This window comes from Panthera leo, chromosome C1 (assembly GCF_018350215.1).
Source record: "Panthera leo isolate Ple1 chromosome C1, P.leo_Ple1_pat1.1, whole genome shotgun sequence".
Lineage (NCBI taxonomy): Eukaryota > Metazoa > Chordata > Mammalia > Carnivora > Felidae > Panthera > Panthera leo.
This window is the reverse complement of record NC_056686.1, coordinates 175,714,005-175,736,329: the sequence shown is the minus strand read 5'-3', so window position 1 is coordinate 175,736,329 and position 22,325 is coordinate 175,714,005. Positions and strand designations below refer to the sequence as shown.

At 36.6% G+C, this 22,325-nt stretch overlaps 3 protein-coding genes across 10 annotated transcripts in view; 2 read left to right on the top strand and 1 right to left on the bottom strand.

The window, feature by feature from the left end:
• The window catches only part of PMS1 (PMS1 homolog 1, mismatch repair system component), a 98,084-nt gene extending 97,796 nt beyond the window's left edge, over window positions 1-288 (bottom strand). For 3 of the 4 annotated variants that reach the window (XM_042949443.1, XM_042949441.1, XM_042949444.1), the window contains exon 1: window positions 206-288. The gene's annotated coding sequence lies outside the window, so the exon portion shown is untranslated. The remainder of the gene's footprint in view (window positions 1-205) is intronic. The other variant, XM_042949442.1, reaches the window with a different exon arrangement.
• On the top strand, window positions 149-12,908 carry ORMDL1 (ORMDL sphingolipid biosynthesis regulator 1). 4 transcript variants are annotated; one of them, XR_006205606.1, is made up of 5 exons: window positions 438-539; window positions 2,750-2,930; window positions 7,460-7,611; window positions 9,235-9,358; window positions 11,186-11,265. XR_006205606.1 is itself a non-coding variant. In XM_042949459.1 (4 exons), the coding sequence occupies exons 2-4, from the start codon at window positions 2,757-2,759 to the stop codon at window positions 11,319-11,321; spliced, it is 462 nt and encodes a 153-aa protein (XP_042805393.1). In that variant the 5' UTR covers window positions 149-226; window positions 2,750-2,756; the 3' UTR covers window positions 11,322-12,908. The 4 variants fall into 4 exon arrangements, 3 of the variants coding, with proteins under 3 accessions (XP_042805393.1, XP_042805391.1, XP_042805392.1); XM_042949459.1 differs by lacking the exons at window positions 438-539; window positions 9,235-9,358 and adding an exon at window positions 149-226 and having other exon boundaries at window positions 11,186-12,908; XM_042949457.1 differs by lacking the exon at window positions 9,235-9,358 and having other exon boundaries at window positions 439-539; window positions 11,186-12,907.
• A 6,828-nt stretch (window positions 12,909-19,736) lies between these two features.
• The window catches only part of OSGEPL1 (O-sialoglycoprotein endopeptidase like 1), a 31,323-nt gene continuing 28,734 nt past the window's right edge, over window positions 19,737-22,325 (top strand). Inside the window, exons 1-2 of one of the 2 annotated variants that reach the window (XM_042949439.1) lie at window positions 19,737-20,221; window positions 21,161-21,401. In XM_042949439.1, the coding sequence (XP_042805373.1) occupies window positions 21,181-21,401 (221 nt within the window). In that variant the 5' untranslated portion in view covers window positions 19,737-20,221; window positions 21,161-21,180. The remainder of the gene's footprint in view (window positions 20,222-21,160; window positions 21,402-22,325) is intronic. The other variant, XM_042949438.1, reaches the window with a different exon arrangement.

Here is a 22,325-nt window from a genome sequence, read left to right as displayed (position 1 = left end):
CTAGCCCAGACCTGCTCAAAGACCGCCCTCCACGCGTGCGCGCCCAAGAGCCTGGCTTTGGGCCGCTTCCCGCCCCTCTGTTGGTGGAGGGGAGGAGGGCACACGGCGGCCAGTGGCGCTTGCACGCCGACCGGGACAAGTTGAGAAGGGACTCCCGAGACTACGAGAAGATAAGAATGAATGCCCGTTAGTCACACAACACTACCTTCTTGCTCGCGGGAGGCAGGTAATTACCATCCACCGTCGGACCTGACAGCGCCCCGCAAGGTTCAAGGGCCCAGCCTCAAGGATCTCGGACTCGCCCCCAGCGTGCACGGCGGGGTGGGCCCTAGGCGCGCAGCACTTAGTCCCGCCCTTCCCGAGGAACGTGGGATTGGCGCTGTCCGCGGCCAATCCCCTGACGGCGCGTTCGGCTCTGAAAGCTTCCGCAAGCTGCGCTGCGCTGCGCTGGGGTTGATCATTGGCATTCGGCTTGGGAGAGACGCCGTCGCCGCGGAGCTAGTTCTGCTCCCAGCTGGCCGCCAGGAGTAGGGCGGCGGGTGAGTGGTCAAGAACGGCTGTAGGGGATGTGCTGCTAGGTAGGGAGCTGCTAGCCGGCCAGGGTAGGCTTGAGGGGAGAGAGTGAACTACGGTTGCGTCCGGGGCTCCCAGTCTGGCCGTGCGGGTCTAGTGGCCACCGAGGCTTGCCCCCACATTCTCGTCGTCTTGCCGTGGTACTGGCGGGATGTGTAGCTCTGAGAAGGACGGGGAGGGTGGAGGAGGCCCTGCGGGGGTAGCAGCAGCGGCTTTTGCTGAGCTTTCACTGGCCAGGCGCTCCAGCATTCGGGGAAAGCTGCCCGTGGTTGTCTGGCTGGCGATGGAGTCCCCAAGAGGGTCCTAGCGGGTCGCAGCCCTCGGGGCACTCGCGTAGGCAGACAATGTCGGAAGTCTTTGTCCTGAAGTGGCGCGGCTGCCTTCTTGCAAAGATTTTGTGAACCGGGGTAGGGTCCGTACCACACCAGCTTTGCCTTCCAGGCTAGATATAAATTTTAAGCCTTTTTCGAGCTTTATTTTTTCCCCCTCCATCCTGTAGAAAAATGGAAAAGTATCTTGAGTTGTGGTATCTTTTAAATATAACCTATAGCTCATGAAAATAATGTGCGATGCAAAGTAGATGTGTTTAGGTTAGAAGAAGTATTTACACACGTAAATTTGAGACTTTAGCTTCTTTAGTGCAACCAACTTTCATCACCATAAACCTTGATGCGTGCGTTTTCCATAGATCTTTGGAAAGAGAATGAGGCATTTTACTCTGGCAACACTTGTTGCATGCAGTTATGGGAAATTCCTCTCTCAGTGCCAACTCTGTTACGGAAAGGGTTCATTTATTTCTAAATCAGCTGTTCCAAATATACTTTCACCATGTCCCCCTTTCAGTCTCACTGGTTGGTTTTTACTGGGATGATAGGTGTTCTTCAAGACAGTTATACTTTGTTCAAGGGATTCTTAGAACCAAGCAAATGCCAGCATTAAATTAACTGGGAACCAGTAATCCATTTCTCCTTTGGTGTTCCACTTGAATGCAATAAAGGGAAAAACTTAGAAAACGAAAGAAAAAAAACACTAAAATTTAAGGAGAGTTGACAAGTTAAAGGAGGAAAGAATCACTGTTGTAACCTTACTGTACCAGGGGACAGAAACAAGCTTTATCCCTTGACCATATAAATTTTTCACCACATTATGTTCCTCCCAGGTTCAGTATTTAAAAAGAAGTGAATTGAACCTGACCACTCTTTTTGGAAACAACATTACATTATATGTAAGAGTCTGGCTACTCATAATAGACTAGCTGCATCTACTTTACTTGTTTTTTTGTCATCTTTAATTCAAGTGTGTAATTAACATACAGTTTTCTATTTAGTTTCAGTGTACAATATAATGATTTAACAATTCTGTACATTTCTCAGTGATCATCAAAATAAGTTTTCTTTTAATCCCCTCTATTTATTTCATCCATCTCCCCACAAACCTCCTCTCTGGCAACCACCACCAGTTTGTTCTCTGTGTTTATATGTCTTTTTTTTGGTTGTGTGTGTGTGTGTGTGTGTGTGTTTTGTTTCTTAAATTCCACATATAAGTGAAACCATATGGTATTTGTCATTCTCTGACTTATTTCACTTAGCAGTATATTGTCTAGGTTCATCAATGTTGTTGCAAATGACAAGATTTCATTCTCTTTTATGGCTGAGTAATATTCTATTATATACATACATCACATCTTCTCTATACATTCATCTGTGGATAGACACTTGGGTTGGTTCCATATTTTGGCTGTTATAAATAATGCTGCAGATTTGGTCCTTTTTTTTTATATTGGTCTTTTCTGTTGGTATGTTTAGCTCCTGAGCTTTCACTTTGGTCTCATAAGAAAATGTAGGTTTTCTTTCAGTTGAGTTTTCCTGTCCGTTACTTCATTTAGTAAAACCAGCATGCTAGAAGACAAGCTTTAGGAAAGGGATTTTAATTGCTTATTTTATCAATAAGAACTGTAAAAATAAGTTGTTAGTCTTATCATGAAGTCAGATTTAAAAATTATTTACTGCTTTTATTAGCAGATCTGCAAATAGCATGTTTTGGTGAGCGTGTTTATTTTATTTCAGAACAACCAGAGGAAAATGATCCTAGTAACACACTTATTTTGTCATGTGAGAGTAGAGTATTTAAGTTTCCAGTTCTGTCAGTGTTGATTCATTTCATTGCTTTCCTGCAGAGCAAACATGAATGTTGGAGTTGCCCACAGTGAGGTGAATCCAAATACCCGTGTAATGAACAGCCGGGGTATGTGGCTGACATATGCCTTGGGAGTTGGCTTGCTTCATATTGTTCTACTTAGTATTCCCTTCTTCAGTGTTCCTGTTGCTTGGACCTTGACAAATGTGATACATAATCTGGTAAGAATTTCACCTTATATAAAGCGGTTAAAAGCCTATGCTTTAGTGCTTACCGGGGGCTGAGGGAGAAAGAAATGGGGAGTTGCTGTTTAATGAGTACAGTTTCAGTTTTGCAAGATGAAAAGAGTTCTAGAGATAGATGGTGGTGATAGTTGCATAACAGTGTGAATGTACTTAATGCCACTGAACTGTACACTTAAAAATGATTAAGATGATATATTTTATGTTATGTGTATTTAAAAACAATTTGCTAAAAGCTTAAATCTTTATGTTAAAGAAAAGAAAAACATGGGGCGCCTGGGTGGCCCAGTCGGTTGAGCTTCCGATTTCAGCTCAGGTCATGCTCTCACAGTTTGTGGGTTTGAGCCCCACATTGGGCCCAGTGCTGACAGCTCAGAACCTGGAGCCTGCTTCAGATTCTTTGTCTCCCTCTCTCTCTCTCTGCCCTTCTCCTCGCACTGTCTCTCTGTTTCTCAAAAATAAATAAACATTAAAAAAATTTTTGTTTTTCTACCACAAAATTAAAAAAAAGAAAAACACCACTTAGTTTAAAAGTTTTATTGAGGTATAATTTTTAATGTATGTAACATAAAATTTGCTGACTTAAAAGTGTACAGTTCAGTAATTTTTAGCATATATGATAATTTTGAAGATATCCATATCTAATATGGGATAGATAGGGTTATCTATTAATTCTTTATATTTAAACATTGGCCCTTTCTCTAAGCCTTTTTTTCTCCTTTTGGTTTCATAGGATCTAGAAAATAGGCCATTTTAGCAACACTTCCAAGATACTGTAATTCAGGCTACTATAGTATTAAAGAGAATGCTTCAGAAGAAGTTATGGTTTTTGATTAACTGGAGTCTAATAAACATCTTCGGTTTCAATCCTTGTTAGAAACTTTTCTAAATTGTTTAAATATACTTTCCTGGTTCAGTATAGAAATTTTGAGCTTAATCATACGTTATTGAGGATCTTATAGTGCCTTAGCTTCTTCATGTTGACTGTGGGTCTTCTGTACTATAGGATAGCTCTACAAAGTATCAGAGATTCAGTTGACTCTATTGACCATATGACGCAGCCCTGGAAATTATCTGTTTAAAAAAAGAACAACTGATGGTGACTTTTCTTATCTTTAACAGCCTATGAAAGCAGAATGAAAGGGGAGAAATACAATTAATTCAAATTTTTAATTGAATCCAGATTAACTATGTATTTCTTTATTCCCTGTCTTCTGAAGAGTATTTGAATTTGACTGGAGGAGGACAGGATAATGTGGTAAAAATAAGTGAATGTCCATTTAGTACATTTTATGCAATGGACTTTGATAGGGCAAACACTAATTTTAAGTAGCAACTTCTCTGAAATATTTGACAAGAATTATATCTTTTACTAGAATTCCTTTCCTTTGGCTTCCATGGGATCACTTTTTCCTAGATACTTCTGATTTTTCCTTTTTTGTTTCTTGTACAGTCTTCTATTTTCGTCTCCTAAATATTGCTGTCTCCAAGGTTCGTTTTTTCATCTCTTTTTATTCTATGTATTGTGCCTAGGGTATTTCATCTATCCATATTTTCGGTTTCTACCCTAGAACAAACAAATATAAATTGAACTCATTCCTGATCTCTTACCACTCATGACCCGTTCCTCTGGCTTTATTCCTTATCTAATCTAAAGGCCCCACTGTATGCCCAATAAGTCAAGCCAGATAGCTTCAAAGGTAAAGTGATTCATATAATGTATTATCGAAACTGAGTCTGTTTTGAGAGTAAAAGGGAACTCTAGTAATAACTAATCCAAGAAAATAGGTATAAATCAGGACCATCCGTGCCAACTAGGATATATGGTCACTCTAGTTTTAGGTTAACTGCTTTTCCTTTATCTTCCATATCCATATAGTCAAAGACCTGTCTGTTCTGCTTTACTGTCTCTCAACTTGGTCCCCACAGATATTACTGTAATTTATACCCTTACTTTTTTCTCAGGTGGATTACTCCAGTAGATCAAATGGTCTCCTTGATGTTCTTCTATTCTACTCTCCTCCATTCCAAGTTGGCACAGTTATTTTTAAAATGCATATATGCTTAAGTCATGCTCTTAAGTCCTTTTATGATTCCCCATTACATTCATAATAAAATAACAAGTTTATTATGTGGCATATAAGACCAGTTGAATAGTATAGAGGCAAGAAAAGGACTCAATCTTATATCAGCCCATCTCCAAACAGGAATTTTTCTCTAACAATAATGAAAATGATCTTGCTTTCACCTTTTTTTGCTTTGGCTTAGGCTCTTTTTCCACTATTTTAATACCCCTTCCTCCATCCCCCTCTGCCAGGCTGATTCTTGGTGCAGGAAAACTACTCAAATATCACCTCCAGAAAACTACAAAACTCCCATCCTACATTCTTTTATCCTTTATTTATCATAGTTTTATAATTAGGAATTTATCTTTTTATTTTCCATATCTCTAAAGACTTATGTAAATGTTTGCTGAATTAATTAGTCTGTATTGTCATGTAATTTTCTCTTCTCCAATGAGACATGTATTAAATGTACTTTAGAAGTCACCCCCTCCCCCGCCCTATGTTTTCAATTGGCTAACTGATATTAAAACACAATATATGGCCACATGGTAATTGACAACACGTAGGGAGGCAAACTTCTGACTTATTAGTTCACCACACTAAAGACCTAAGTACCAGCCATAGATGTAAGCAATTACATGACTCCAAATTTAAGTTTCTTTTGAAGATAGCCCACTTTAAACCAATTAAAAATGTGAAATATATTCTGAATGCTTTTAAATGGGAAAGTAGACCTGGTTGTTATCCCTGGTTAGAAAAAACACAGTCTTTGCCTTTTGGGTCACATACTCTTCAGAATGTAAAAGCGTGTAATTTCTGTTTTATTGTCTCCCGTAAAGCCCATGTGAATATGGTTTCTTTGTGCTTACAGAATAAATATCCCTTAGCTTACCTTCATCTTGGCTTAATGTCTAATACTTGCTATATACCAGCCCTTGTTCCTGAGGTATTCAGGCTAATGGAAAAATAAACATATAAACAATTCCAGCAATATGTTGTGCTATAAATAAAGTATTTTCAATAAAATTCTATACAAGCACATAGGCTACTAACGAGGAGGGCCTCATTAAGGATTGTCATTTGAGCTGAACCTTCAAGAATGAGGTAGCTGACAAGGTAGCATCACAGCTTTTGCCTCAGCAACAAGGAACCTTTCCCTCTTTTGTATTTGCTGAATACTCTGATTGTACCTGTGATAGCAATTTCTGATCTACATTCTAATTGCTTATGCATATCTTTTTTTTTTTCTCATTGTCTCTTAGAAGATTGAGTTTTTTTCAAGACTGTGGACATGTTTTACTCAATTTCATAAAATGCATACATGTCCTGTGTCCTATACACATAAGCCACTTGATAAATTTGTTGAGTTAATCCATTTGAACATGAGTGTTTCTATATAGTTTAGGTGTTATTGCAGCCAAACAACTTTGTAATTGCCTAGTGGAATAACTAGTAAGTAGGCTAAGCTTTGAGAAGGAGGGCTGTCTTAACCTAGTTAATAATATAAAATTTCAAATCACAAGTTTTTCTTTTCTTCCCATACATTTATTGAAAGTTGAAATAGAAAAAAATGGTACCTCGTTATGACTTCTAGTGGGAAAAACTGTTTTATGATAATATTTAGGCAGGAATATTCTGTTACTGGTGCCTCAGACAGTGATCCTGCAATGTAGTACTACTAGTGATCTGAATGGATATCATAATCTCAAGGAAACCAAATCTAGTATATATTGGTTTTTACCTAATCACAAAATTAGATGTTCAAACATATCCCTGAACAGAATGGCTTTTAGTAAGACTTTTTACTTTAAAAAAGAAAACAAAACAAAAACAAAAAACACAACTACAAAAGAAACTCCATTGGGGCACAGTGGTGATTTTAAAAGCAAATTGAGTTGAAAATTATTCTTACTACATAACCATCTTTCTCGCTTTAGAAGAAAACCATTGAGACAAACACAGTCCTAATATTAAGTATTATCAAACCCATTTTCCCCTGATACAGAAATTTTGTTTATTATTATTTACCAATTTGTATGTTTTTGTCATTTTAGAAGTATCATCAGATTTACTAATGTGACACTGAACATTCCTATACATCAAGGATAAGATAATCCTATTTCCTAATAAGAAGGGAATTAGAAAATCTAAATGTAATGATGTAAAGCTATCCTCATTTTTTGTGTGTGTGCATTTCAATTTAATAGGAGATGAAAACAGGTTACTTTTTTGGTTGACCTTTTACTGGTTTTCACCAAAGATTTTTTATATGCCCCTGAAAGTTTTATTTTACTATGAAGAAACTGGTCTTTCACAAATAGTATGAAAGCTTAAAACTTGAACTGTTAAGTTAAATCACCCATGCTGCCATAAGCAGTATGGAACTATCTTAATGCTTACTGACAAGTACTAATTTTATGTTTGATATTGCTTGTTTTTCAGGGGATGTATGTATTTTTGCATGCAGTAAAAGGAACACCTTTTGAAACTCCTGACCAGGGTAAAGCACGGCTCCTAACTCATTGGGAACAGCTGGACTATGGAGTACAGTTTACATCTTCACGGAAGTTTTTCACAATTTCTCCAATAATTCTGTAAGTGATGGAAATTTTTAGGTATGAAGAAGATTGGATAAGAGGAAGCTGTCCTTTTATTAGGTTGAATTTCAGTTAGAATATTTGTTGAAACCTCTACCAATAAATAGCTAACTCAGAGCATAAAATACAGGCAAAATTTAACAAGCTGGTGATAAACTGTTTTTACGTCAGTCAGTAATACATGGAGACAACAACAATAATGTGCTCATCAGTATGTTTAGACCTAGGATACACAGATCAAATATGTTGTAGTTCGTATCCTTAAGTTGCTTACAAGAAAGCTAAATGCATAATCTTATTTTATATTCCACTATTAGATTAATCACCCTAACCAAGGATTTGGGTGATTTCAGATGAATTTCATTGACCACCCACCTCCCCCAGTTTGGATGTTCAAGCTCCTTGGGAGAGATTGCTGTATAGTTTATAGATAAAAGAAGTTAGGCTTTCATCATAGGACAGACCTGGGTTGAATCCTGTTTATCGCACCACCTACTTGGTTTGCTTATCGATAAAATTCTAGCCAATACTACATAATTCAATTGGATGCCTTAAGAAATAAATGAGATAATATCTGCCTGTAAAGCATTTAACCTTAAATTTCCTCCTATTGCCTGACATTCAGGGCCCTCCACAAAATGGTTCCTACCTTATTTTTCCTTTATGTGAATATTTTACCCCCACCCAACTCCCACCTGGTCAAGCTCTTCTAAGCAGCATTTTTTTTTTAATGCTTCGTGCATAGTCCTATTTCTATGCCTTTGTTCAAATCATTTCTCCTACCTGAAATACCTTCTCCGTTCTTAATTTATCTTACTCTTCTTTCAGTATTTAAATTCTGCCTTCTCATGCGGTCTTCTCCTTAGCACCCAACCTTAAGAAATAATGCCTGTTTTGAACTCCTTTAGTAGTTATTACACATCCCTTATTTATGCCAGTTTGCATTATTTCTGTTATTATAAATGTTTTATTTCTGCAAAGAATTTATAAATGTGTAGATTGCTTTGAATTCCACACTCAGTATTGTTGCATGCATACAATGGATGTTTTACATCTACTTTAAGCAAACACTGTATACCATATAGCTCATATATAATAACATATCCATGATTTAGAATCAGTGCAGTCTGGAGTAAGTGGAAAGACTCCTTGGAGACTAAATTAGGATTCCTTAAACTGAGACTTAGGGAAGGTAGATTTCAGGAAAAGGAAGGCATTTTTAAATGAAAAGAATAAATTGATCATAAAGTGGTAGTTTTTTTTTTTTTTTTTTATGTTGTTAGGACTTTGAGGAAATTTTTTAAATTTTTGTTTGAGCCCTATATAAAATTAATGTCAAAAGAGAAATGATTTGTATGATCTAACAAAGATAAACACAGTAACAGGAATAATAGTTATTCAAACAGCCCTAAATTTGGACTGCTTTCTAGCTTTGTGACTTTTGGCCATTTCTTTGAAGCCTCATTTCCTCATCTGTAAAATGTTGAGGATTGCATTATAATTAATGTAAAAAGCCTGACATGTATACTGAATTTTCAATAACAGCTATCACAAAATTGTCAACTAAGATGTACCTGTGTACAACATCCATATTTCTAAAAATATATTTTTGACCCACAGGTATGATTTCAAATATTCTGTGATTAAATTCCTTATATAACTGAAGAAACAACACTAAAGCCATCTATATAGCACTGATACTTTTCAGAGTGCTTTCACGTTTTCTTATTTGATCATTTGTCAGGTAGGTAGGATATGCAGTGTTATCCCAAATTTTTGGATAAAAGAACAGACTCAAATGCATTACCTTGTTCCAGATCTTGCAACTGGTTGGAGTCAAGAGCCCAGATGAAATCCTAAACTTCTAGTGCCTAATACACGTCTCTTTCCAGTATATACTTCGGCATATAAATGCTATTACATGACTCCCACCTCGGTTTAGCATCCCCTCAGAGGGTTGTCTAGGTTTTTGTAAGAACCTGTAATTTTCATATAATTTACACATAAAATTAGTTTCTATTAAACGACAAAGGGGACAGTATGATGCATACAATATATGCTACAGTATGATGAGGAGGAGCCATTCCAAAAATACTTATTTCCAACACGTCAAGTTATGGGTTAACCCATATTGATTATAGGAAATCAAATGAGCTTACTAAATGCAAGTGGTAGGAAGTATAAACACAGTCTTCAAATATACGAAAGCTGGAAGAAAGGGTTTAAACTAAAGATTGAAGAATATGGTTTATTCTTGAAGAATTTTCTGATTATAGTTTGTGAAATAGGTGGAAGATTATAGAATTTCTCAATATAGATGGCTCTGAAAATGATGTATACAGCTCTGTGTGATGTTTTTAGTTATACTTCAAAATAGCTATTCTTTTCTAACCATATTACACAAGATAATTTATCTCCTCTTACTAGAAATTAATGACCATACTTAGAGGAAAGGCTATTAGAATACTTTACTGTGTACTCTAAAAGTACCAATTAGACAAACACCCATACATAGACTAACTTCTTAGTCGTGATCAAGTAAAGTATGATGTTTTATTCTTTTTAATTTTTTATTATTATTATTTTAATGTTTATTTTTGAGAGAGAAAGAGCATGAAGGGGGAGGGGCAGAGAGAGATGGAAACACAGAATCTGAAGCAGGCTCCAGGCACTGAGCTGTCAGCACAGAGCCCGATGTGGGGCTCGAACTCACGGACCGCGGGATCATGACCTGAGCTGAAGTCGGACGCTTAACCGACTGAGCCACCCAGATGCCCCAATGTTTTATTCTTAAATCCTGTCTATATTAGGATATTCTCAGTGTCCAAATGATGTGTCTGCACTCTGATGTGCACTTGGGTAAAACTAGACATTCTGACTTGATGCTTTATGGTCCTAAAGGTAGCTTAGGCTTGTTAAAACAAATTCTTAGATATTGGATGTCTTTGAATGTGTACATATGGTCAGTTAGAGCAAAACAGCTGGAATGTTACAACAGTGTTTTCCAGATTTCCAGTTAAACTGGTTATCAACCTGTTTGGCTACAATAAACATCAAAAAAAGGCAACCAAGTACTTGTTTTCTTTCAAAGATACTGAATTGTATTAATCTACTAACACCCCATTTTTCACAACTTTATAGCAGTAGTTTTTAACCTTTTGGTGGGTCACAAACCCTTTGAGACTCTGATAGATGCTTTGGGTCTGGATCTTCTCTTCAGAAACATACACATAAATACAAAACTGTACCTGAAATTTCAGAGTATACGAACCCTAGTTTAAAGAAGAGTTAAACCCTTCTTTAAAGGATGCTAAGTAGCAAACACATTCTTTTAAATGCATTTCACATGATTGCAGAAATGCAAAATGTGCATATATGCCTCCATTAAATAAAATTTTAAATCCCGAATAAATTTAGACCCCCATCTGGTGCCTCCTGTTTTAGTGCTCAAAAGTGGTCCTGTTTTTAGGTATTTATGTTTCAGTGGCTTTTTTTACCTTTAAATTTTTTAATAAATTCTAAGTAATTTCATTTTTAGATGTTATATATATTTTAACTTTTATTTCTACAGATATTTTCTGGCAAGTTTCTATACGAAGTATGATCCAACTCACTTCATCCTAAACACAGCTTCTCTCCTGAGTGTACTAATTCCCAAAATGCCACAGCTACATGGTGTTCGGATCTTTGGAATTAATAAGTATTGAAATGTTTTGAAATGGAACAGAAAATTTTTACAGCTACTGAATTTTCTGTAAGGAAGGAGTGGTTAGTAAACTGCACTGTTTCCGTGATATTGTGAAATGAGAAGTATTTAAATTGAAGGGCCAGTTGCTGGTTCTTCACATGCTGTTTTGAAGTGCAGGTATTTACTAGAAGATGCCTCTGTTTAATGCATCTGGTATCTTTCTGAAGAGAGGTGTTATAGGCAGGCTGGGCAGGCCCAGCTTATAAGTTAAATGGCTGTACACTGAAGGATTAGTAGATGAATTCAAAGAAATGAGAGATTTATAAGAAAACAAGACCAGCTTAGCTTATAATGAATGGGCATTATGTTAGGAGAAGAAAATTTCCAATCATTCAGTCATGGTCAGTTTAAGCAGACTTAACCTGTAAACCAGAATCATCTCTTTATAAGTTTATTATAGATTGTTTTTATTACCATACATGTTCCTCTTGTGTTGTAGAGGAGGATATTTCTCTCTTGTTTTATACAATCCAATCCTTACCTTATGATTGTACTTTTTTTGCTTTTGCTGGCTCAACATTGTGTTGATAGATTGAGGTCATTTTTACATTTATTAATTAATGAGTTACATTTATTAGTTAATGAGTTCATGAAGGTCCACCTTCATGACTGGTGACAGAAGATAGCTAGGCATCTTACAAACAGCCTCTGAATCAACCTTCTAATTTTGGAACAGAATGGGTTTTGTTGCCTTTCCAGACACAAGGCTGCTAAACCAATTAAGAAAATAATTTATTTCACACAGTTAGAGCATATGGTAATTTAGAGGTCTCTGCTTATTTGGTTGATCAATCTAATTGTTAAAGTCTGCTGTTATTTAGAAAAGGAAACATAAAGTGGACAACTATATAGCCAACCTGTGGTCTGGCAGAAACTGCTTCTCTAGCAGTAGTACCATAGTAAATAATGGAGTCTTCTTTAGCAGGTCTACAGCAAAAGAAAACATCTTTCCTTAGTCTCCCTGCTCTCACTCCCCATATTTTGCTCATTAATGTTTGGCCTTTCAGTTCATGGGTCTTGGTGTAGATAACCCAAAGTGGTAACTCTTTCCAAAACAGCAACCATATTGAATTCTTGTGACTTAGAGAAGCTTCCTATAATTGATATTAATTAGTTGCAAAAAATAACTGCATACTACTTTGAGAAGTAAACATGTCAAAACCAAAGTTCTGATATGGGATGAGACTGAAATATCCAGTAACGTATGTAAACAAAACTGAGTGACGAGTTATAGACCAACTGAAAAATCAATTTGTTTCAATAAACTGACTTATGGGGGTAATGATCATTGTTTTGTATTTCAAAAGTATTGAGTTTAGAACTCCATTGTATGATATGCGTTTGTATGTTTGTCTTTTACCCATGTATTTTTTAGTTAGTAATCTATACTTGAATAAAACTTCTTTGGTGTAAGATTATTGTAAATCTCCAAATTCAGTCAGCAATGTCACATTTTTCAAGTTGTGTTTAAGCAACTGAATTTCATTAAGGTAGTTAAAAATGTTGCTTTGTTTTTCTTCATTTTAATTTTTTTTCATGTTTATTTATTTTTGAGAAAAAGAGACAGAGTGCGAGCAGGAGAGAGAGAGAGAGGGAGACACAAAAGCTGAAGCAGGCTCCAGTCTCTGAGGTGTCAGCACAGAGCCCGACACGGGGCTCAAACTCGTGAACCGTGAGATCATGACCTGAGCCAAAGTTGGGTGTTTAACCAACTGAGCCACCTAGGTGCTCCTCTTTTTCTTCATTTTAAAGTTTACCTCAAAAGGCTTACTTTTTGCACAGACTTCAGAGATAGAAATCTTCTGTTAATGCAGGCCTTCTGCTTCCCCCACTCTTCATCCTATAATGTTTTAAAAATATTTATTCAGAGGGCCCACTCTGTTGTGGGTATTGTTTTAGGTATTGTGGATACAGTTTGCAAGCAAGACATTATTTTTGACTCATTTATTATATGTTCTCCAATTTGAATATAAGCTTATTAAAATCTTTTCCCTTAATAAGCTTATATTCAAATTGGAGAACATAATAAATGAGTCAAAAATACATATCATTTCATGTAGTGATAAATGCCATGGGAAAAAAATTAAGCAGGTGAAAGGCAGGGGAGTCTACCTCAGAAAGGTCTTCCCTAATGTTCGTAAGGTGATATTTAGACACAGAGCTTACTGACCTAAAGGAGCAAGCAGTACAAACATCTGGGGAAAGAGGCTTCCCAGTGTAGGTAATGATAATATTAAAAGCTCTGGGGCAGGAATAAGGGTGTGTTTTTAAGGAAAAACAAGACAGCCACTGGGACTAGCAAGGAGTGATAAACAAGGAGGATGAGAATGCTAACAAATGAGGTCAGAGAAGTAGGTGTGGGTCAGATCATATAGGGCTGTATTGACCAAGGTTATAAGCAAATTTTTTCTAAGCTTGACAAGGGCATTGGATGGTTTTATATTAGAGATTAAAGGGATCTGATTTTATTTTAAAGGTTACTGGCTAATGTTGAGAATAGAGTGTAAAGGAATAGGAAGCAGGAGGAATAGTTGGCAAACTACTACATACAACAGGTAGCTCAGACTAGGGGAATGGCTGATGAAGTGGTGAGTAGTGGTCAAATTTGGGATATGCTTTTTTGGTCTTAACACTAGGTGAATGGTTGTGTTAAATATGCAAACTTCCCAATTTCACAAGTTTAAACAGTTTAATATAAAAAACAAACTTTTTAAAAAAAATTCCATAATGACTTGTTATTTGGAACAAAACTAACTGCTAATGCTGTAATTGCTCCTAATTTCAAGTCAGGAAACGGTGGCAGTTTCTAAATATGCATGAGCTCAGAAGTACCACTAATTTCAGCGTTCATTGATGAATGTTTCCTGCAACATCTATTACTGTGGAGTTCCATGGTGATTTTCTATTTACCTCATTTCCCCTACATTTATTTATTGGATTCTGTAAGGAAGATTTTTCCCTTCTCCATTTATTTATTCAATTACTTATATAATTTTGGTTTTTTTTTTTTTTCAACGTTTTTTATTTATTTTTGGGACAGAGAGAGACAGAGCATGAACGGGGGAGGGGCAGAGAGAGAGGGAGACACAGAATCGGAAACAGGCTCCAGGCTCCGAGCCATCAGCCCAGAGCCTGACGCGGGGCTCGAACTCACGGACCGCGAGATCATGACCTGGCTGAAGTCGGACGCTTAACCGACTGCGCCACCCAGGCACCCCCAATTGTTTAACTTTTAAACTGTTATCAGAAGCACTGAAAAAACATTACCAGAGCCTTCACCATTTTCCAACTGATACTGTTTCAAATTTCTCCTGCTATCCTGGTAATGCTGTTCTGAGTTGCAGTTCATTATTATATGGCACTAGAGCTAACTACAGGAGGTGATAAGATGTGGTGTCACTACAACAGTACCTCTTTCCGTATTCTGGATTCTCTTCCTCCCCCTGCCCTTTTTTTTTTTTTAATTTTTTTTTAACATTTATTTATTTTTGAGAGAGAGAGCATGAACAGGGGAGGGTCAGGGAAAGAGGGAGACACAGAATCTGAAACAGGCTCCAGGCTCTGAGCTGTCAGCACAGAGCCCGATGCAGGGCTCGAACCCACGGACTGCGAGATCATGACCTGAGCCCAAGTCGGACGCTTAACCGACTGAGCCACCCAGGCGCCCCCCCCCCCTTTTTAATATAACTTCATACTTTAGCTATTTTGACAGCCACATACCACTGATTCACCTTACAGTCACGAAAACCTCAACTCTCCAACATGTAGTATCATTAAATGATGGCTTTCCCTTCACATACTTAATGGATTTATTAAGCCAAGTCTAAGATTTCTTTTTCCTGTGGAACCCCATCTTGTTAGGTTTTAACCTGTTAATTTATCTTGTCTAGCTCAAGTTGAATCTTGACTGCCATGCAATATATTTCTCCTATATCTTCTTTATTAATATGTTACCAGTAAATATGATGCCAGAATACTCTCATACTAATCCTGAAGAAGACAAATACAGCAACCCAGTATAGACTAGGGCAGTTTTGTAATCCTTCTCATAGGACAGATATAAAAGTAATTTTAAAATTACTTTCATGGATATTACATGTTGATGTAGAAAATGTAAACAGGTGCAGTACTGGGAAGACAGGTCTAAGTAAAACAATCTAGAAGCGAGTTTGGAGTAGCACTGGGCAGGGAAAGAAGGTAGGTAAGAGAATAGCAAAGATAAACCTTCATTTTGCCTAATGTCAAAAAGAAGAGCTATGAAAGGCCTCAGGTTTTTATTTTAGTCCACAATTTCAGTTCCACTTAAAAATGATTCAGCAGGTAGTTTGATATTTGGGGTTTAAAATTTTTCATTTCACTTCAAATGAACACAGGAGAATTATAAACTCAAATTTAGAATACTGAATATCTTAGGTAAATAGCATACAGAACGCTTCAACTGCTTTGGGTGATGTTTTTTCTCTTGAATGAGGGTTGGGTTCACAGAAGTTGATTATAGTATTCTTGACACTTTCATAATCTGAAATATTTCATAACTAAAACAGTTTAGTAGAAATATATTCAGATTCTATGTTAAGCATAGTAGTTTAGTTCCATTTCTTAACTCGTTTAAGCCGTTAATAATCAACTAATCATTATGGAAGTGGCTCAGCCTGTAGCACTGAAGTTCTATATAATTCTAAGTTTAGCAGATAGGCCAGTTTATCACTATGTTCACTCTTAACTGTATAATTATATTGATAAAAATAAATTCTCAATTATAAGAACTATAGTAAACTGCATTAGTACTGTACAATGAACTCTTCTTATGACAGGAATTTTATAGTATTTAAATCTCTGATTTTCCAAATAATGTATTAAAAAATTTCTATTGACAACACTTTTTGGAAAACATTCAGATTCTGAAAAAAAAAAAAAAAAAAAAAAAAAAGAAAAACTTGAGCATATTATCAAGAAGGTAAGCATGCATTATTCATGTTACAATTTCTTAAATGGGAACAGAAAAGCCAGATGATTAACTGGCATTTCTGAGAAAATACCAGTATACCACCTACTACATAAAAACCTTATACAGTGATTCTGCTTTGAAACATAGGTCCCTCCTATGAATTATCAAATCCTATGTTTCTGTTATGGCACTTAACATATGGGAGTAACAAAAAAATTTACCCTTTCCCTCCCCTGCCAAAAATATACATACCCCACACACTTGAAAACTGAGACCGTTTGGATCTGGCAATTTCTCAAAACATTGAACAGATTTACCATATGATCCAGTAGTTCCAATTCTGGATATGTACCCAAGAGAAGTGAAAGCAGGGATTTGAAAAGATATTTATACAACCCATGTCTGTAGAAGCATTATTCACTATAGTTAGAAGGTGAAAAGAACCGAAGTGACCATTGACAGATGAATGGATAAACAAAATGTGGTATATACAAACAATAGAATATTAGTCTACTTTAAAAGAAATTGTGACACATGCTACAACATTGGCTGAACCTTGACATTAATGCTAATAAGTGAAATAAGCCAGTCACAAAAGGACAAATATTGTATGATCCACTTATATGAGGTACTTGGTAGTCAGAGAGAAAGAACGGTGGTTTCCAGGGGCTGGCAAGAAGGGGAAATGGAGAATTCGTGGTTAATGGGTACAGTTTCAGTTGGGGAAGATGAAGTTTTGTAGATGGATGGTAAAGACGGTTGCACAACAATGTGACTATACTTAATGCCATTGAACTGTACACCTAAAAATAGTTAAAATGATAAATTTTGTTGCATGTATTTCACCACAATAAAATAAATCAGCTGAGTAAACTTGTAAAATAAGCATAGTGGCTAAGCAACTAAGGTAAAAAGCAAAATATCTTCCAAGGATGAGACCTGATTGACAGTATTACCATTAATGAAAGAATGTTCCACATCAAAGATTTTTCAACAAAAAAAGCTCTTTAAAAAGGAAGAAAGCAAATAACAGCGTATTTTTAGCACAATCCAACCCATGAAGCATGTAAGACAGGTGATTCAAATGGAAACATGCATCGGGCCTGAAACATTAACCATTAGAAGCGCCAAACTCATTTCTATTGCATTCATTCCATATTTACCAAACAATCTGATTGTAATTTGATTCTGGCTTTCATTGTAATTTGCTCAATACAGAGAAGGTAAGGACCAGCAAGCTTAGGTAACCTAGCTCCATCATTACATTTCTCATACATTAACACATTAGTGTTATGGTTTTTACAATTTCTTAGCAGAGGGAGCATGTGACTCAGCACCCCAGAGTCCAGTCATTTCCAGATCTGATAAACCAATTTCAAGCCTAGAAGACAATGAGATGTTGAAACCCAGTAATCACACCCAGGTCCTGCTAGGCTGTGGATACATTTGTGGCAAGCTACACCATCTTCTCCCAGCAACTTCCCACTCTCAATGCATACAATAATGCTGTATTGTAATTACGCCATTAGACTCAGTTCCTTGAGGATAGGGAGTGAATCTTATCTTTTATCCCCAACAACTAATAAAGTTCCCAGCTGAAAGGGAAGAACCCAATAAATACATGGTAAATGAAAATAAAATCCAATTTAGTAATACATAATTAGGAAATGAATATTGTAAAGGTTCTTCTGTATGTAATTTTCCTCAAAAGCTTACAAATGAAAACTTGGGCAATAGCACTGACAAAATAGCATGTTTCAATTCAGTTGGAACTCTGGATTCAAGTGGAAGTTACAGTAGTTAGGTCATATTTTGTTGAGAATGTCCACCAGTGGCATTCAAACTATGAAATGATCTGTATGGAAGCTCAGATCTCAGAGAGCATAAATGCCTTTCCACCAATAATTTTTCCTCTAGTACAATAAAGAAGATGGAAAATGTATACCTTCACTTGCCAAATATGTGGTATTAGTATAAGTGCCTTTTCTTTCTGCTACTCACATGAAATCAATCAGAAGAATAAAATTCCTTCCTACTGTGTCCTAGAGCTCTGCTGTTTCACATAATGCAGCGTTAAGACTCAACACTAGCCAAAAGTTCCTGGGTGAGGAATCTACCAGTGATTCCAACACATACAAAAGGGATAACTCCTGACACATTCTTGCAAAGGAGGGCTTTGAGACACACTTGCTGAACATAATTCAAATTGCAAAAAAATGCCAGATGTGAAAGTTTTTATGTTCAGACTAGGTTTCAGCATATAAAATAACCTCTAACAAATCATTTGCAATTAGGATAACTAATTTTTCTTCACTTTTTGGTCTTAATTTTTCTTTTTTCCTTTTTGTGGGTAAGCCACATATACTAGAGAAAATATGGGTTATTTTTTCTTCTAGAAATTAAGGAAACAAGTTTCCAGAACCGTATGGCCTAACTTCTTAGCTTTGCATTTACTAGCTGTGTGACCTGCAAATCATCAAATTCTCATCTATAAAATAAGGACAGTAGCTACCTCACCGGATTGTAGTGAGGATTAGATAATCTGCAACACTGCCTGGCACAACAACAGTGCCACTTTATTGTTAATTAGCTGCTATTATCATAAGTGAAATTTTTGAAAGCATCAGTTCCACCTAAAAAAAAACCTCAATAACATTCTGGTAATTATGAATATATATATTTGTGTCTTATTGCTAGACTCTAACTGTAGCTTCCCAACCATGATTCACTTCTTTTATACCAAGAGCTTCTTGCCATTCAAGATGTAGATATACGTGACAGCCTATCGAACCTTGCATATATGAAGTCCTTGCTTAGTAAAACCTTAAGGTCTAGCAGGGAAGAAGAGAGCCTTTTGGGATAAATGTATTCATACAAATAACAAGTTCACGTACCAATAATAATAATAATAATAATAATAATAATAATAAAGACTGAAAAAGGTCCAAGAATATGAGTACATATTACTCTGAATTCTGCATACATAGTAAGCAAAAACCATCCAATGCATTGCGAAAATAGGATAATTTTTTAATGTTAAATGAATATGTACCATATCCTCCTCCTCTTTTTAATCACAAAAACGGACTAGCCCCACACCTTTTACTCTAAAAAGCGGGAGTAGCGGTTTAGACTATCCGATCAGAAGCGCTTCCGTTCCCTCGGAACCTTGTACAATCACGTCCTTGGTGTCGTCCCTACTTTCCACTCTGCTTCTGAAAGTACTAGCTGTTTCAGGCCACAACTTGTAGATTTGATGATAGTTCCTCTAAAATGGAATGACGAATAATCTCCATCCTTTTCTCACAGTGGCGTCCAAATTCCAGCCAAAGACAGACAAAATTGTCTTTTAGTGTAGCGTAGTGTTTAGAACTTAATGCTGTGTAGTCAGACAAATCTGCGTTCGGCCTCCGCTAGATCGGTCATTAGCCGTGTGATGTTGTAAAAGTCTTGTTACTACAAATCTAAGGGAAGCGCGTGAGTACACGCACTGAATCTTGGACAAAGACAGCATTTATACTTTTTTTTAACTGAATTAAGTGTAACGCCCTCTAGGTTTATAGCAGCTAGTCCTGGGGACGAGACGCGGGACTGTGTTGATGACATCACTTCCGGGGCGACAAGGTCGGTCTCTGCCTCCTGCTATAACGCAGCGACTGACTTTGCTAGGGAAAGGACGCCTCTACTAGCTACTGTCATTCACGAGGAAGGTGGGTGAAATTGCTCACCCCTCTCTTACTGGTTCTTTCGTGTGCCTGGAAGAAGGATTCCAGTAGAAGCCCTTCGCCTTCCTACAACAGAGATTTGTACTGGCCAAGTTCCCTGGGTTCACTTGGGAGTCTTCTTGGCCCAAAGACAAATGCTCAGCACAGGCAGCCTTGCGTGGGTTTTGTGACTGCAAAGTTCTCCAGGTGTGTCTTTCTGTGCTACCTTCCCCACAGCTCCCCTCTGCGAGGTTTTTCATCAGTCTCATCCCTGGATGCCGTTTGCCCCAGTGGAACAATAAAAATTCCAATATTCTCTCATTTACCCATTTTGTCCATTAGTGTGTAGGGAAAGGACCTATTTAAGCATCCAGAAAGTTCTAGGACAGATGATTTAGAGTCATGAAACTAGATACTTGGAAGTGTGAAGATACCAGAGTGCTTTAGTGATGGACTGCTTTTATGTGAGGGGGGAAAAGGGATTTGGGGGAGATCCTTATGATAAACTTGTGGTGAAATGGAGATTGAGTTAGAGAAATTGAAATTAATGGATAAAATGGGTATTAGGTTGCAGTTGTTTTAGATAAGAAGTGGTTCTTTTAAGATGAGCTTCATAAGAACACTTGTTTCCAAAGTAGATGACTAAAATGTGTGTCTTTAATGTGAATTCTTGTTTTCAAACTAAATTATCAAATTTTATTTTGAAAGATATTTTCAGGAAATAGAATGCATTTATTTTTATCTGTTCTGTCTTGCCTTTATTATTTTTTAAAACCAATTCTATCTTAGTTAATAGCTATCAAACAATAAATAGCACTTTTCAGATAACTATCCATGCGACTATTAGCTGTTTTATAAAGAATAATGAATAGTTTGCTAAGAACAGCATGATAGTAATACTAAAAAATTTTATATCTGACTTCCCTGTTTTCCCCCTTAAAGAACATTATATTCATTCCTACTGTCATTGATATTAATGGGTTGCTACAGCCTTTAAAAATTTTTGCTAACTTTTCCAAAACTTTCCTATAATTTTACAAAATTATTATATTGAAAAATAAATCAAGTTTTTTAGAATTTTGCTTACCTAAATGGGTTAGTGGGCAATGTCCGTTCCCAATAATTGTTTCTTCATTTCTTTTCCAGGAATTATCTATAGAGTAAGTATGCTAATATTGAATAAGGCAGCAGGAGTTTTTTCTAAACCATCAAGAAGGGAAATTTTTGAATTTTTAAGAAGTTTTAATTTTCGTCCTGGAAACGTATTTCTTCATAAACTAGTATTGGGGATTGAAACCAGTTGTGATGATACGGCAGCTGCTGTGGTGGATGAAACTGGAAATGTTTTGGGAGAAGCAATACATTCCCAAACTGAAGTTCATTTAAAGTAAGTAGACATTATCTTTGTAGTTCCCAATTTTGGTGGGGGGGGGGGGGGAAGTAAAATAAAATAATTCTTTTCTAAAAGCTCAGTATATATAAAAGCTCAGTTTTAAGAGCTCATTTCTTTTGTGTGAAAACTTCTAATAACTGCTGTAGAAAACCTGAAGCCCTTCAACCTGGTTTCTAAGGCTCTCCACAATAAAGTCCAACTTTAGCTAATCCTGTTGCCAAAAAAAACTAAACTCATTCCCAACTCCGATATTTATCCATAATTTCTCCTCAGTAATTTCTCTTCTTTTGCTCACCTGTATGTTTCTTGGTCTCGACTGAAGTCCTTGGAGAGTATGACCCTACCTCTAACCTGTGTTGATCACTGGAAAAAAAAAATTCCTATTCACATGTATACATAAAACTCATGTTGACACTTAAATAAATAATATACTACTGTATTAAACCACAGAATGGTGCAAGGTTTATAAACTCATCTGTTTGCAGAGGACCACTAGTCGGGTTATATAGATAAGTGGGCTGGATATAAAGTGGAAGATATCTGGAGAGGGTCACTACTCACCTCCAGCCAATTGTTGCCATGCAGAAATGTAGGCCCTGTGTTATTTGATCATCAGAATTTTCTAGAGAAAATGGAAATCCAGAATGTAACTGTAATATCTCCAGATTTTTAAAATTAGTAGCTAGCTTGAACTATATTAAAATACTGAACAGATAAAATATGCCTTCAGGCCATCAATTTATAACATCTGTGTAGTGAAAAAGGTTGGTATTTTGAGATCACAGACTTGTATTTGAATTATGAATTAGGTGCTTGGTATTGGCTCTGATTTTAGGCAAGTTCCTTACCCTCTCTGATTATGTTTTCATATCTGTAAAATGGGAAAGATAATGCTTCCCTTACAGGATTGTGGGGAGC